The 13,036-nt window shown below is 40.2% G+C and overlaps 1 protein-coding gene across 5 annotated transcripts in view; it reads left to right on the top strand.

Moving 5' to 3' along the window:
- add3a (adducin 3 (gamma) a) overlaps window positions 1-13,036 on the top strand; it is a 76,830-nt gene that overhangs the window by 38,288 nt on the left and 25,506 nt on the right. For all 5 annotated transcript variants that reach the window (XM_077523562.1, XM_077523561.1, XM_077523558.1 and 2 more), the window contains exon 2: window positions 4,483-4,727. In XM_077523562.1, coding sequence (XP_077379688.1) covers window positions 4,533-4,727 — 195 coding nt within the window. In that variant the 5' untranslated portion in view covers window positions 4,483-4,532. The remainder of the gene's footprint in view (window positions 1-4,482; window positions 4,728-13,036) is intronic.

Raw genomic sequence — 13,036 nt, 5'->3', positions numbered from 1 at the left:
CAGCGTCTGCAGTGATGCGGACTCTGTATCGGTCCGTCGTGGTGAAGAAAGAGCTGAGCCAAAAGGCAAAGCTCTCGATTTACCGGTCGATCTACATTCCAACCCTCACCTATGGTCACGAGCTGTGGGTCGTGACCGAAAGAACGAGATCCCGGATACAAGCGGCCGAAATGAGTTTCCTCCGCAGGGTGTCCGGGCTCTCCCTTAGAGATAGGGTGAGAAGCTCGGTCATCCGGGAGGGACTCAGAGTCGAGCCGCTGCTCCTCCGCGTTGAGAGGAGCCAGCTGAGGTGGCTCGGGCATCTGGTTCGGATGCCTCCTGGACGCCTCCCTGGGGAGGTGTTCCGGGCATGTCCCTCTGGCGGGAGGCCCCGGGGATGACCCAGGACACGCTGGAGAGACTATGTCTCTCGGCTGGCCTGGGAACGCCTTGGGATCCCGCCGGAGGAGCTGGTTGAAGTGGCTGGGGAGAGGGAAGTCTGGGTTTCCCTCCTGAAGCTGCTGCCCACGCGACCCGACCCCGGATAAGCGGAAGAAGATGGATGGATGGATGGGTACCAGATGGATTTGTATCTGGCTATTGTCAGGTTATGCTCTGCCAGGCTTCTACTACAAATGTCTTCAGTTCCTGTTTGTTCTTTGGGCATTTCCCTTGAATTTTGTCTTCAGAAAGTCAAATACAAGCAGAATATGAGCAGATGATATTGCCCAAAATACTTCAGAATTCATACTGCTGCTTTTGTCAGCAGTCACATCAACGAATACAAGAAAACCAGTTTAATTGTCAACTGTACATGCTCACCTGGCCATGGAAGAGCTGAGCACTGAGGAGCCAAATGACCTGTTACTTTTGATGCCTTAAAACTGGAAGGCATATAGCCTATAACAAACTGTTGTCATTCCTTCACTTATTTGGATGTATGTACCCTCAAATTAAAGTCGAAAATTTGAAGTTAAAGCATGTTGTTCATTATATTTCAAATCAATTGGGCTGGTTTTAGGACCCCCCCCCCCCCCCCCCCCAAAAAAAAAAAAAGAAAAAAGAAAGAGAGAGAGAGAGAGAGAGAGAGAGAGAGAGACCATTGTCAACATCCCAACATTTATGGACCTAAAAGTATCCTAGTCTGTCATTACTTTGCTGCTGAGTAGATGGCCGCTTTCTGAATATGGAAGATGCAGTGTTGTGTTTTGTCTGAGCTGCTGGCTCCTCTCCAGCTCCAAATGTCATTGGAGCACTGGTGCATGATGGGGGAACATTCCTGCTAATAAACAGTAAGCTGCTCTAATTGAGATCGAAGCAGGAGCTTATTCTGTAAATTAATGAAATTAAAGATGGAATGCAGTCATGCATCGCTGTTATTGAGGTGTGATGTTTAAGTGAACAAATGTAATATAATACAACAGTGCAGCAACTGCGCTAGAAGGATGTTTATGACAAGTCTTGTTTCATTTGAATTATTTTGGAGGCAGCAATTAGCGCTGCTGTTGCTGCTGAGCTGGTCTGATCTTGTCAGCCCCAATTCATTATTGTGGACCTAACACTGATTCAATCACCAGCGTTCTGTTAATTGGACAAATTTAAACGCATACATGCAGAAAAAATATCTCGCTGTAGCTCCCAACTGTGGCAAAGGCCAGCAACACTAACAGAAGGAGGCCAGAAAAAATACAAGACAACCTCCCGGATTAACTAAAATTGTGACTTTTCCATTGTGTATTAATTGTTGCTGGAGTTCCAGACCCGACCAGATTGGTTTTAAGCACCTTATATTAAAACTCGATGAGAAAGTTTGTATGGAGGCCTCCCCTTCATATGAAGATGGCTTGTGTCAGGCAGAGCTGTTGAGCGAGCGGTGGGAGGCGTGCAGCACACGAATGTTACAGAGGTTAGAGGTCGTGGTCACATTGCCCCCCGGCTGTGGATTGTGGCCCAACTCCTCTTGAATAAACAGTCTGAGCCATCTATCGCCCACAGATTCAGTCAATCACAATGCACCACCGTGCTCCAACATCATATTTCATATGAACTGAACTTGTTGTTGTTGTTTATGGTACCTGATTATTACAGGGTTCACCTCTTCTAAAATGACTGAACAGTTTGTATTTATTTGTGATGTGACTGCTGTATATTTCTCTTAAAGCATACTTAGCCCCCCCAAAAAGGCTAACCAACCCCCTATTACACTAAACAGTCACGCTGGCTTTGGATGTGAGCAGAGATCGGGTTCAGGACGGGGACAACAATCTATTGACAGACACCAAAAAGTGAATATAAAAGCAAGGGGAGGGGGCAACATACTGCCGGACTTGTTACACAACTCTGTGTGCGTGCGTGCGTGTGTGCATGTGTGCGCACACAAGCATGTTTGTGTTTTTCTTACTAGTAGAGCTTAGGGGTTTACTATATTTTGGTGAGGCTACAGCTGTTTTCCAGGCTATTCCAGGCATTTAGAGAATTCCTAGCCTTCAGACAAATAACTCAATCTAACTCCATGCATCACTTTATTGTTCATGCACATTTCTATACTATATATTTTAGTGGTGTTAGGCGATTACAATTTTTAATCGTAATTAATCGCATGATTTCAGTATTTTTTTCTAAGTTTCATACTCTTGCTGACATAAAAGTAGAATAAAAAATGTTAAACTAATAGATATATGGCTGCATCTTTTAGTCATCAGTGATTCATAATAATTCATAAAATTTAGTTAAAATTAAGAAGCTGTACTGTACTGTAAAAAACGAGTGTGATATTGATTTGCGTTGAGGTCATTTTTCTGCTACTAGATGGCATAATTGCATTTGTAAGACATTGATGATAGCTCAGTGCATGTTTCTTTTCATTATTAAGAGCTATCTAATCTTTAACATGAAGTAACTTGTGAAATTCTGCACATTTGTAAAATTGTAAAATACAACTTGACCCCAGTCTCCACATATATATGACTTACTTTTAAATGTATTACTGCTAAATTTTGATGTGGATGTGTCTGCTGCGTTGCGACTGGAATTCCACCAGTGCAGGCTTTCCAAGTAAGGGGCGGTAATTATATTCAATTTTCTGTCACTGTTGGTATTTTGTGTTTTCTGTTGATGACTGAAAATTGCATTGGGATTTTTATGGCTGTCCTGAACGTTTCCCCTACAGGCAAGCACGGGGTCAAATTGAATATCAGGTTACATAACCATGTTATCCATCCTTCCGTTTTGGAGCGAAAGTGGTCACTGGTCAGCTTGTATTCATTTTGGTAAATTGTCATCCTCTGGATTCCTTTTCTAAATTTCTTCCTGTCATTCCTTCGCCCTTTGAACCAACACACCATCTGGTCGAGTTCACATATGCCCCGCCCCTCCCTAATACACCAGCGGCTTATCCTCAGCTACAGCAGCCACTGATGCAATTCTGTAGATTCTGTCTGGTCCTCTCCCCATCAATGAGTTCCCGTGTCCACACGCTTGCTAACGAGCTAACTGTCAGCTACATCAGGTTGCCTGTTTTGCGCATATCAAAGCAAATTGATCATGACCAGCAATATTACTGTAATTTCATCAAAAATAATAAGGACCCGAGCAGCGTTGCAGTGGTGATCCACTGGTTTGCAAAGAGGATTTATGCTGTTTTTGAGGGTCTGTACTAAACAAAAACTAATGAAACTTTGTACACATATCAGGCCTGGCAAAAATATATTTTAAAGGGTTATTGTGCAGTTTCTTCAAAATGACTCGGGGGTGCCTCCGATAAATTTTTAACAATAAGCCCTGCATGAAAGTTCCACCTAGATTTACAAAAACTGGGAGGCGTATATAACTGCCCAAGACCTACAAAAAAGTATTTTCGAGTCATAATTAAACCGAACTGGAATTCCATCATTTTGATTTTATTTTTGAAATTTGGTGCTATTTTTGATCTTTTATTTATGCAGGTCATATTTGAACAAACTCCTCCTAGTAAATACATCCGATCATCTTTAAATGTTGGGTGTTTTTTTTTTTTCTCTCTCTCTGTTTAAGATCAAAGTTATTGAACGCTTTATATTTCATCACATGCTGTTGCCATGGTAATGCACTGTTTGCAAAGAAAAATTATGCTCTGTTTCAGGGTCTAAACATAGGCAAATACTCGTGAAAATGCCTGACAAAATCATTTATATTTTAGACGCTTATGTGCCAGTAACCCGACATGGCTACGGTTCTAGTTATTTTTGTGTAAGCTAATTAATTGGAGTGTAGATTTAGTAGTGTAGTAGATGTATTAGTGTCACGTCAGGTTCCAATAAGATGAATGAAATAGACCGTTTGGTTTTCATTTGACTCTCACAGTTTCAGCTTGCTTTCTGTTTCAACTTGCTTTTTAATACAATATATATTGGGTTAAATGCCGCTTTTCAAACTGTATGAAACGATAATATTTTCAAGGTTAGTATTGAATTTTTATCGTTTGGATTTTTCGTCTAACCAGTCCACTTCTCTTGATTTCCTCAGGTGTGATTCTGAGCGGCAGCCATTCAGCGAAGAAGTGAAACGAAACAGGGATGAGTGTGGACAGCCACCAGGGGGTTGTGACCACCCCTCCCGCACCCACTGGCGGGACCAGAGAGCGCTACTTTGATCGAGTCAATGTCGACGATCCGGAGTACCTCAGAGCCAGGAACATGTCTGCCGACCTCCGCCAGGACTTTAACGTTCTGGAACAGAAGAAACGGGTCACGCAGATATTACAAAGCCCTGTAAGTTAAAATAACTTTATCTTCTATCTTCTTTATCAAGCACACTTGACACCAAAAGTCCGGTATGCTTTACTGGTGTGAGTGCACTGATGCATGCCCAAGTACGGTCCACTTCCATTTCCCCTCCTCTGGTGCGCTTGGAAGTGGCCGGCCAGCATCTGACACAATTGGCAGTGTTTCAGTGTTGAGGGGTCATATAATTATAAATCAAAACGGCTATAGAAATACACACCTTCACATGCTGGCACATCTGAAGCCACAGGAGGTAGGAGAGAGAGGTCAACTCTGATACTGAATGAATGGTTAGTGTGAGTACAACCAAAAATACATTTAACAACATTCTAGGATGTATTAGTAGTGTAGTAAATGTACAATTTGTTGGTAAAATGATGGAAGCACAAATGCAACAGCAGTGTTATGGTCCCCCATTGCTGTTTTGGCTGTGACCCACTCATAATGTGACAACCATGGCCAGACATGTGTTCTCCATTTTCACAGTTGACTGCTTTCGTTGTTTACATGGGAGCGATAACAGTGGTGTTTTCCAAAACGTCCACGTTTCAAATATTTGCTTGATTATTCTCCAAAATAGCATTTTCATGTCAAAAGTATGGCCTAATCAACACCTTTTTTTTTTTTATTTATTTTTAGTCAAAATGATTTAACAGTTGTTGTTTTTTTTGTCACGAACGTGACAGCTTTAGTGGAAAGAAAATACAACATTAGTTACTGATTGACAGTCTCTAAACCCAAAAGTACTGATATGCAGTTAAGTTGCATATTTATCCATTCATCCATCCATTCTCTGTCCCACTTATCCTCAAGAGTGTGTGGAGTGCTGGGGCTAAATATTAACACAAAACAAAATTAAACAGATACTTAATGCATTCATACTTGCAGTATACTGTACAAACTAAGAACTTTTAAAGCCCAGTTTCCACCAAATGGCACAGTTTGCTGTAATGTTTTTTTTTTACATTACAGAGATTTAAAGTCTTTCCATCTGGTTACTTGTGATTGGGTGCAGCTAGGCTAACAGCAGAGAGCGGATTCAAAGCTTTATTTGTTTCTTGCGTATATAGCTAATGTTAGTCACAGCATTGGACCAAATTGTGTCCCTTTTCTTTATTCTATACAGAAAGATTACATTGAAATAAATAATTTCTATGTCCAGGGGTGCACATAAAAATATTGTTGTTTGACAAATGAGCACCAGCAGCTCAGAACGTTTAAATAACTAAAGAAAAAGAATCCCAGACAACCTAATAGAAAACCCGATTGACTTTTTTAAAACCTATACACTAATAGTTTGGATAAGCACTTCCTATGAACTCTGTCCTCTTTCACAGCCCAAACGTTTAGCAGATTATACTATATTCAGCTGTTTTAATACTGGAAATGGAATGTCAGTGACAAGCCAAAATCCTAAAAGAGGCAGCATGCACCACACCCTTGCTCAGATTTACCTCCAGAATTCCTTAAGTGCCCTTCAGCAGGCCAGCTGCCCTCATGTCGGGTCAGGTTTTGCTGTAGTCGACAGGTTAGTGAGGGCAGGGCATATTCTTGCCAATGCTCGTAATGCTGTTGTTTGCTTTTCTATCCCTGGAGGTCTAGATTCTTGAGAATTACATGAGTTTAACCAGACAAAGTACAGATAAGTATTGGAGGTACAGTTTTGGAGCTCCTTCAAGGATACCGTATTTCGGCACACAAGGTTGTTTAAGGACACAGTTGGAGGTTGTTGTATAAGTGAACAGTTGGCCTTTCATAAACAGCAGATCATGTATACGAGGTATTAGGATTGTTTTGTCTCCTTGTTGTCCCACATTTGATTGGACCTCAGGCAGAAACTCAATAACAACACTGATTTAAACACATCTTAGTGTCATGTCTGTGCATTACGCTTTGTAATTTTACCGTTTAAACACTTCACGGCACATTTTGTCAAGATGGTACAACAAAACTGACCTGTCATTTAAGCATTATTAGTGTCTGGAATATTTGTTCATTGCTGTTGACTCAAGGCCGGTGTTCAACTGAAGTGCTCCTGGATATCTGTAATACGACCTTGCAAGTCTAAGGCTCAAGTGTGTGTGTGTGTGTGTCCTTTACAAATGTGCAATTTGGGTCACTGAGGTGTGGCAACAGTAAAAGATAAAAAGGTAAATCAAAGTTGCTACAAGAATGTGCTCAGATGCCATCTAAGCTAGAAATGTCACGGATGATTGTTCCTCACAGAGAGACTAAAACGAGTATATTGGACTGTTGTTTAAATATCATCCATATGGTGGTTTTATTGGCATGCTGTTTAATGGATCATGTATTTAAAATCGGAGTTTGCAATTTAAAAAAAATGCATTTGTCATTTTTGTTAAACTCAGTCTGAAAAAAAATTAACCTTTCTGACCCCATTTTGATTTATTTGGGACATTAGGTATGGCAAGTGAAATCCGGGCTGCCAGACCTATCACTCCAAAAGTATTACACAGTGCCAAATGGATTGAGTAAATACTGCTGAAATTCTTGATTATGTTTGACTACTTTTTCTGTGACATGACACATCATTTGTGACTGGATGGTTATGTACTCGGATGTTTATATTGTCAGCCAATGTTGTTTTAAGTGTCTTTTCTGGAATAGAGCCTGCATCCTAAAGTGTTTCTTACTCAAAGTCATCTTTAGCAACAATACAAAAACAACATACTGTATGCATCAGTAGCTCAACTACCTCCTTCTCACGACTTGTCATCCTTTTTCAGTCTCGCCTTCTCGTTCTGTTTGCTTTTATTCCACTCTTCCAGCACTAGTGGACTCAAAGATTACATGCTTCTGGTGCTCAGATTGCAGGTTGCGTTTAAAGTCAGACCAATATAGACCAGGCTTGGAGCGACTCACCCATATCCATCATGCAAGCGTGTTGACTGTTTGGAAGTTTAAGTGGCGAACGTTGAATCCTTTCGAGGCCGAACTGTCTGGATTAATAACGAAGAGACACCGACTTGCCACAACATTATGACCACTTATGAAAAAAAAAAATGCTAGCTATTACAAGAGCTGTATCAAATCTTCCGCCGTTAAAAATCAGCTTTTTTTTTTCTTTTTCTTTTTTTTTTCTTTTTCTTTTTTTTTAATTGTCACTGTCAAAGAGTACACAGTAAATTCTGCAGTGTAAATTTGACTCTATTAGAGTCAATTTTGACTCTATTTAGATAGGGACCAAATAGACTCAGTTTTAGAGTAAACTTAAGATTTACACTAGGAAGAGAGTAAAATAAAAAATTGAAAAAAAATACAAATAAAACTCACTCAAGGGTTAAGGTCAGTTTGGGAGACTGCCACACTACCACCTGAGTTTTGCCCCTCCTACTGTTTGCTTTTCTCCAAGAGACCAAAGATCGTTTTTTGGTCTTGGAGTTAGGAAGATTCCATACAATCATGGAATCAGCTGCAGCTGACATGAGCGATATACTAGCAGAAAGCAGAAGCTGCTTGGCTCAGTAGATCGTCTGTCTCCCAAGCCGAAGGTCATATGTTTGTTCCGACCTTGAGTCAATTTTATTTTTTATTTTTTTCCAATTCTTTATTTTACTCTCTTCTAAGTGTAAATATTACTCTAAAACTGAGTGTATTTGGCCCCACTCGAGTCAAATTGACTCTACGAAATTTACTGTGTATGAAGTGTTTCAACATATTCATGCATAGGTGCAGAATGACCCTGCATCGTACCGAGCACGTTTTCTAATGTTTTTCACAATTGACGAGAAGATGGGCAATAGTGCATACTACTGTGTAGGGGTGTGAATTGCCTAGTACCTGACGATTCGATTCGTATCACGATTCACAGGTCACGATTCGATTCGATACCGATTAATCCCGATACGAATTTACAAGTCGATTGTTGCGATTTTTTTTCATTCAAATTTAGAAAATACTAATCAGTAAGCTTGTAGAGTGTAAGATTTATATGAAAATGTATTATTTATTTATCTGAAATTTCAGTCTTATAGAGGTTGTAATCTGTTTCATGTTTGAACAGCATTAAAATAAAATATTAAGGCTTAATGTTCCGTTCATATAACATTCTTCCATGCTCAAGGTGTGAATCCTAAAAAAAAAAAAAAAATCGATTCTGCCAATTATTGAATCGATTCGAGAATCGCGCGATGTAGTATCGCGATATATCGCCGAATCGATTTTTTTTAACACCCCTACTACTGAGTGTAAAAATGTGTTTAGTTTAGTGACCGGATTTGCAAAATTAAAAATCTAGACAATGCAGTTTTGCTTAGAATTACGGTACATGCACAATAACTTCTCACCAGGAAGTATTTCTAACAAATTTAATCGCTACTCAATTTTTTGGTCGGTAATTGTGTTAAGAGTATTGTTTTAGCTAATGCTAAGTGCTATCTTGGTTGAGAATTCAACAATGCTAAACAATCAATGTACTCACCATTATTAAACCTTTTTTGCTCTGTCCCGGTAGCTATTGGAAGTTGGCTGTGCCGTTTACTTTGCACCCATCCCGCATCGTAACCTTGGAAATATGCCACCAGAAAAGCTCAGTTTGTGTTGGGGCTGTCCAGCGACCACAACATTAAGCTAGTATGTTTACCATGATTCTTAGACATTGAAGCAGGAAGTTCTAGTTCCGGTACGTCTGTTAGTGATTAGATACAGATGAGAATGAGGACGCAAACGTGAATGTGAAGGTTAATAGGAGGAAATTCAACAGTTAAATTCCTTTTAATTGGTCTGTTGTTTGAATCAACCACTGAGTAACTGACATACACATTAGCCCAAAAGCGGGAGGTGACCTGCGTAACGGGACAAAATAATGGGATTGGCGAAATCTGCCAGGGCTCGCGACACAAGGCTCTTAAACCATGGCGTTTGGTCACCCTAGTTTAGATTCTAAGATTACTGTAGTAAAGATTATGCTTGGAGAGAGAAATGTCACCACCGTAAAAGTGAATAGGCCCTAATAAAGGGCAAAACTGATATCGTCCGTTATGTAATGAATGTGTCTAGTTACAGTGTTCTCTTTGTTCCAATGTATGTGATTTATCAGCTAAATGGAGCAAGATGATTTGTGTGACATTTCCTTGAGGGTGCTTGAAAGGCTGTTTTTGTTTGCTTGTTGTTGCAAAACAAAAATTGGTTTGGATGCAGACACTGGCAGCAGATTTGCAAAGCTAAGCTCACTGTTTTTGGCTTCTGAGAATTAGCCGCCCGTGACTCACTCTGTGGTCTAAAAGGTCAAAAGATTAGAGTGCCTGAAATTGAATTTCAGTGGCAGTTTGTCATGCTACTTCTATTTTCTGCGTCTCTGTATAATGTCATCTGGCTTCCTTGAATGGTTTCTATCGCATTCTGCGCTTTTCCAGTATGTAGAATCTTATTTTTATTTGCTCATACCTCACGATGACATTGGTCGTTCCATTTGCTCTTGTATTTTTATTTTTAATAAAAGGAAGTGTGAATCTTGCCAGCTTCCTCTGCCACTTGTCAGCAAGTCCAAGTGGATAATTGATGCGCTTTGGCAGCTTCTGCCGAGAACCGTCTTCATGTAACGGCTGCTTTTTATTAGGTTTCTTCATGTACTCTTTTAAAGTCCCGATGGCCGCTTTGATAGAACATTAGCGGTTGAACTTCCTCCAGAGATTTCTTCCCGCAGAGCCAGCTGTGTTTCGCTCAGGCTTTTCTCAGTTTCTATTGGGCGATTAGTGAAAGTTCCTCAGGGCCCACATATTCGTGGGTTGGACAATTTTGTTGAACTGAGCTGATGTGTATGGAAGCGTGGAACTGCCAATGTGAAGTAAACATTTTTGACCGGAAAATATGTTTGAATGCATTTACAAATACGTTCGAACTTCGAACGTATACGTATACTTGCAAATAAGTTTTAACGTATTTGAAAGCACATCCGAACGTACTTGTAGGTTAAATGCTAAAACCGTAGCATTTTACCACATAATGCCACGGTGTATTGATTTGCGCCTATGCAATTAAAATAATAATAATAATAATAATAATAATAATAATAATTATTATTATTATTATTATTATTATTATTATTATAAATAGCATTATACCAATAGGTTTGAAAATTAAGTAAATAAACATTGTTTATTGTATTTTTTCTGATTTATTATGCCTGAAGTCAATAGCTTGTGGCATTATAAGAAAAATAGATATTATTTTAGCATTTAGCCTACAAGTATGTTTGAATGTACAGTACTTTCAAATACATTTAAAGTAATTGCAAATACGTTCGAAGGTACGTTTGACCGTATTTGCTAGTCAAAAATGTTTACTCCACATTACCAGTATGACACTTGCATTTTTGTTGTTACTCACATTTTAGCTCTCCAGCGTCAACAAGGCATATAGTGTAAAGTAAATTGTACTTCATTTATATAGCACTTTCCTACCTTGCAAGGCCCTCAAAGCTCTTTGCATTCAACTACTCATGGCGCAGCATCAAGAGCAACTGGGGGTTCAGTAGCTTGCTCAAGGATACGTCGACGTGGTCACAATGGCATGGGATCAAATCCACAACCTCTCGTTTGCGAGACGGCCACTCTACGGTTGAACCACGCCGCCTACAGTAAGCCTTCATTGACAGCAATGTGCTTTTAAAACAAGCCATGTGAGTTTTATAAAGCAGGTCCTGTTCACAGATGCGCTCATAGAGGTTAAATTGGCGTAATCGATAGTGCTGCCAGGCCTGCAGGCAGATACGCTCCTGCTCTGTGTCACATTGTTGCCCTGTGAGAACAACACTGTGCTGACATAAATTTTTGGGAAGACAGTTTAATTACCGTTTTTTTTTTTATGGTGGCTTTTTGAATATCATTATTGCTGTTCTAGCTAAAGTCATGTTTGTCGTATTGGTACTTTTTAGCAGAGGCAAAATTGACGCCAAACACACCATGGTGAATGAGCTCTGAGTGGCAGTGGGTGGTGGCATTGTTTCATTTCGTGTTTTGTGTAATATGTTTGCACAACTTCCAGGTTGTGGTTTGGAAACAGCAAACACAGATGTCACAATGTAATGTAGATTCACCTGATGCTAGCTTTATTTTATGGATATTGCAACCCCCAGAAGCATAAACAGCTTCCTTGATGTTGTTTTTGTTGGTGTAGCGTTCGGGAGGGTGGTCCAAATATTAATGATAGATCCACTTTCAGCCCTGGAATTAATCTGTTTGCATGATGCGGTCAAATCCCTGCTGTCATAATCTTTTTGAGAATTCAGTACTCACACAAACTGTTGAGCAGATGCCTGCTAGTACATTTGTGTTATTCTGATGTGTGCCTTTTGAAAGGCTTCAAGCAGCTTTCGGTCTTCACTGCCAACAACTGATATTCTTGAACCACACACAACATTGGCTATACCTGCGCAAGACAAGGACGACGCAAGGCAGCTCAATCAAATTGCACTAATTGCATTTGTTTTCCATCTTAACTAGCGAAAGTCCTCCAAACAGATCCAAAAGGTCAGCCTCTGCAGCTAATGCTTTGATTCTGCCTTTAGAACACTTGACTGTAATGTAAATGTGATGGCAAACGACTCTTAGAAAAAGAAGTGTCCGAAGCACAACCCGTCCCTGAGCCATCACAGTCAGACATCCGCTCTGAGTGGGTCGCCACAGCAACACCGCCACCAGGGACAGAGGAATGTTTGGCCACGGTTCAGACTCAGCAGTGCACCGGGACTCGAGGTGTTCCAAAAGAGGGGGTTGCTCCAGTTTTCACAAAACAACCTCTCATGGGCCCGTTCTGTTGACAGGATCCTAGTGGATGATTTTTTATTTTTTTTTTTGGGGGGGGGTCAACAAAGTGCTGAGAATCTTCTTGCGTCCAGGCACACTTCTGAAAAGTTGCATCAAAGCTTCAATACTGTATCAATCAAATCAGAGTGGACATCTGATCCAGAAAAGTTCATGTCTCATGCGTGCCTTAGACATTTTCTCAGTCTTTTGAGGTAGACCTAGCCAGTATATAAGACAAGCACGCTCTGCACAGACCTCTGCCAAGGCTCAATCAGTGAGTTACGTAATGCTTGAGCCACATTCAGAATTGAAGTCTTTCATTTGTGCAACAAATTGCAACCTGATAAGGGCTTTCCATTTTAAGTGTATATTGATGCAAAATGGATTCTAGATCATCCATTTCTGAGGTTGAAAAAATTATTTTGAAAGTCAAGTTATGCAAGATTTGTCAGCCAAGTTTCCCCCACTGAAAAAAAAAATATATCGCACATTTCTTAAATCCAGGTCAAAAATGTGTACAAGATAAAGGAC

This window comes from Festucalex cinctus, chromosome 6, assembly GCF_051991245.1.
Source record: "Festucalex cinctus isolate MCC-2025b chromosome 6, RoL_Fcin_1.0, whole genome shotgun sequence".
In the NCBI taxonomy this organism is placed as follows: Eukaryota; Metazoa; Chordata; class Actinopteri; order Syngnathiformes; family Syngnathidae; genus Festucalex; species Festucalex cinctus.
Note: the sequence above shows the minus strand (reverse complement) of the source record. Positions and strands in the feature narration are given on the sequence as shown.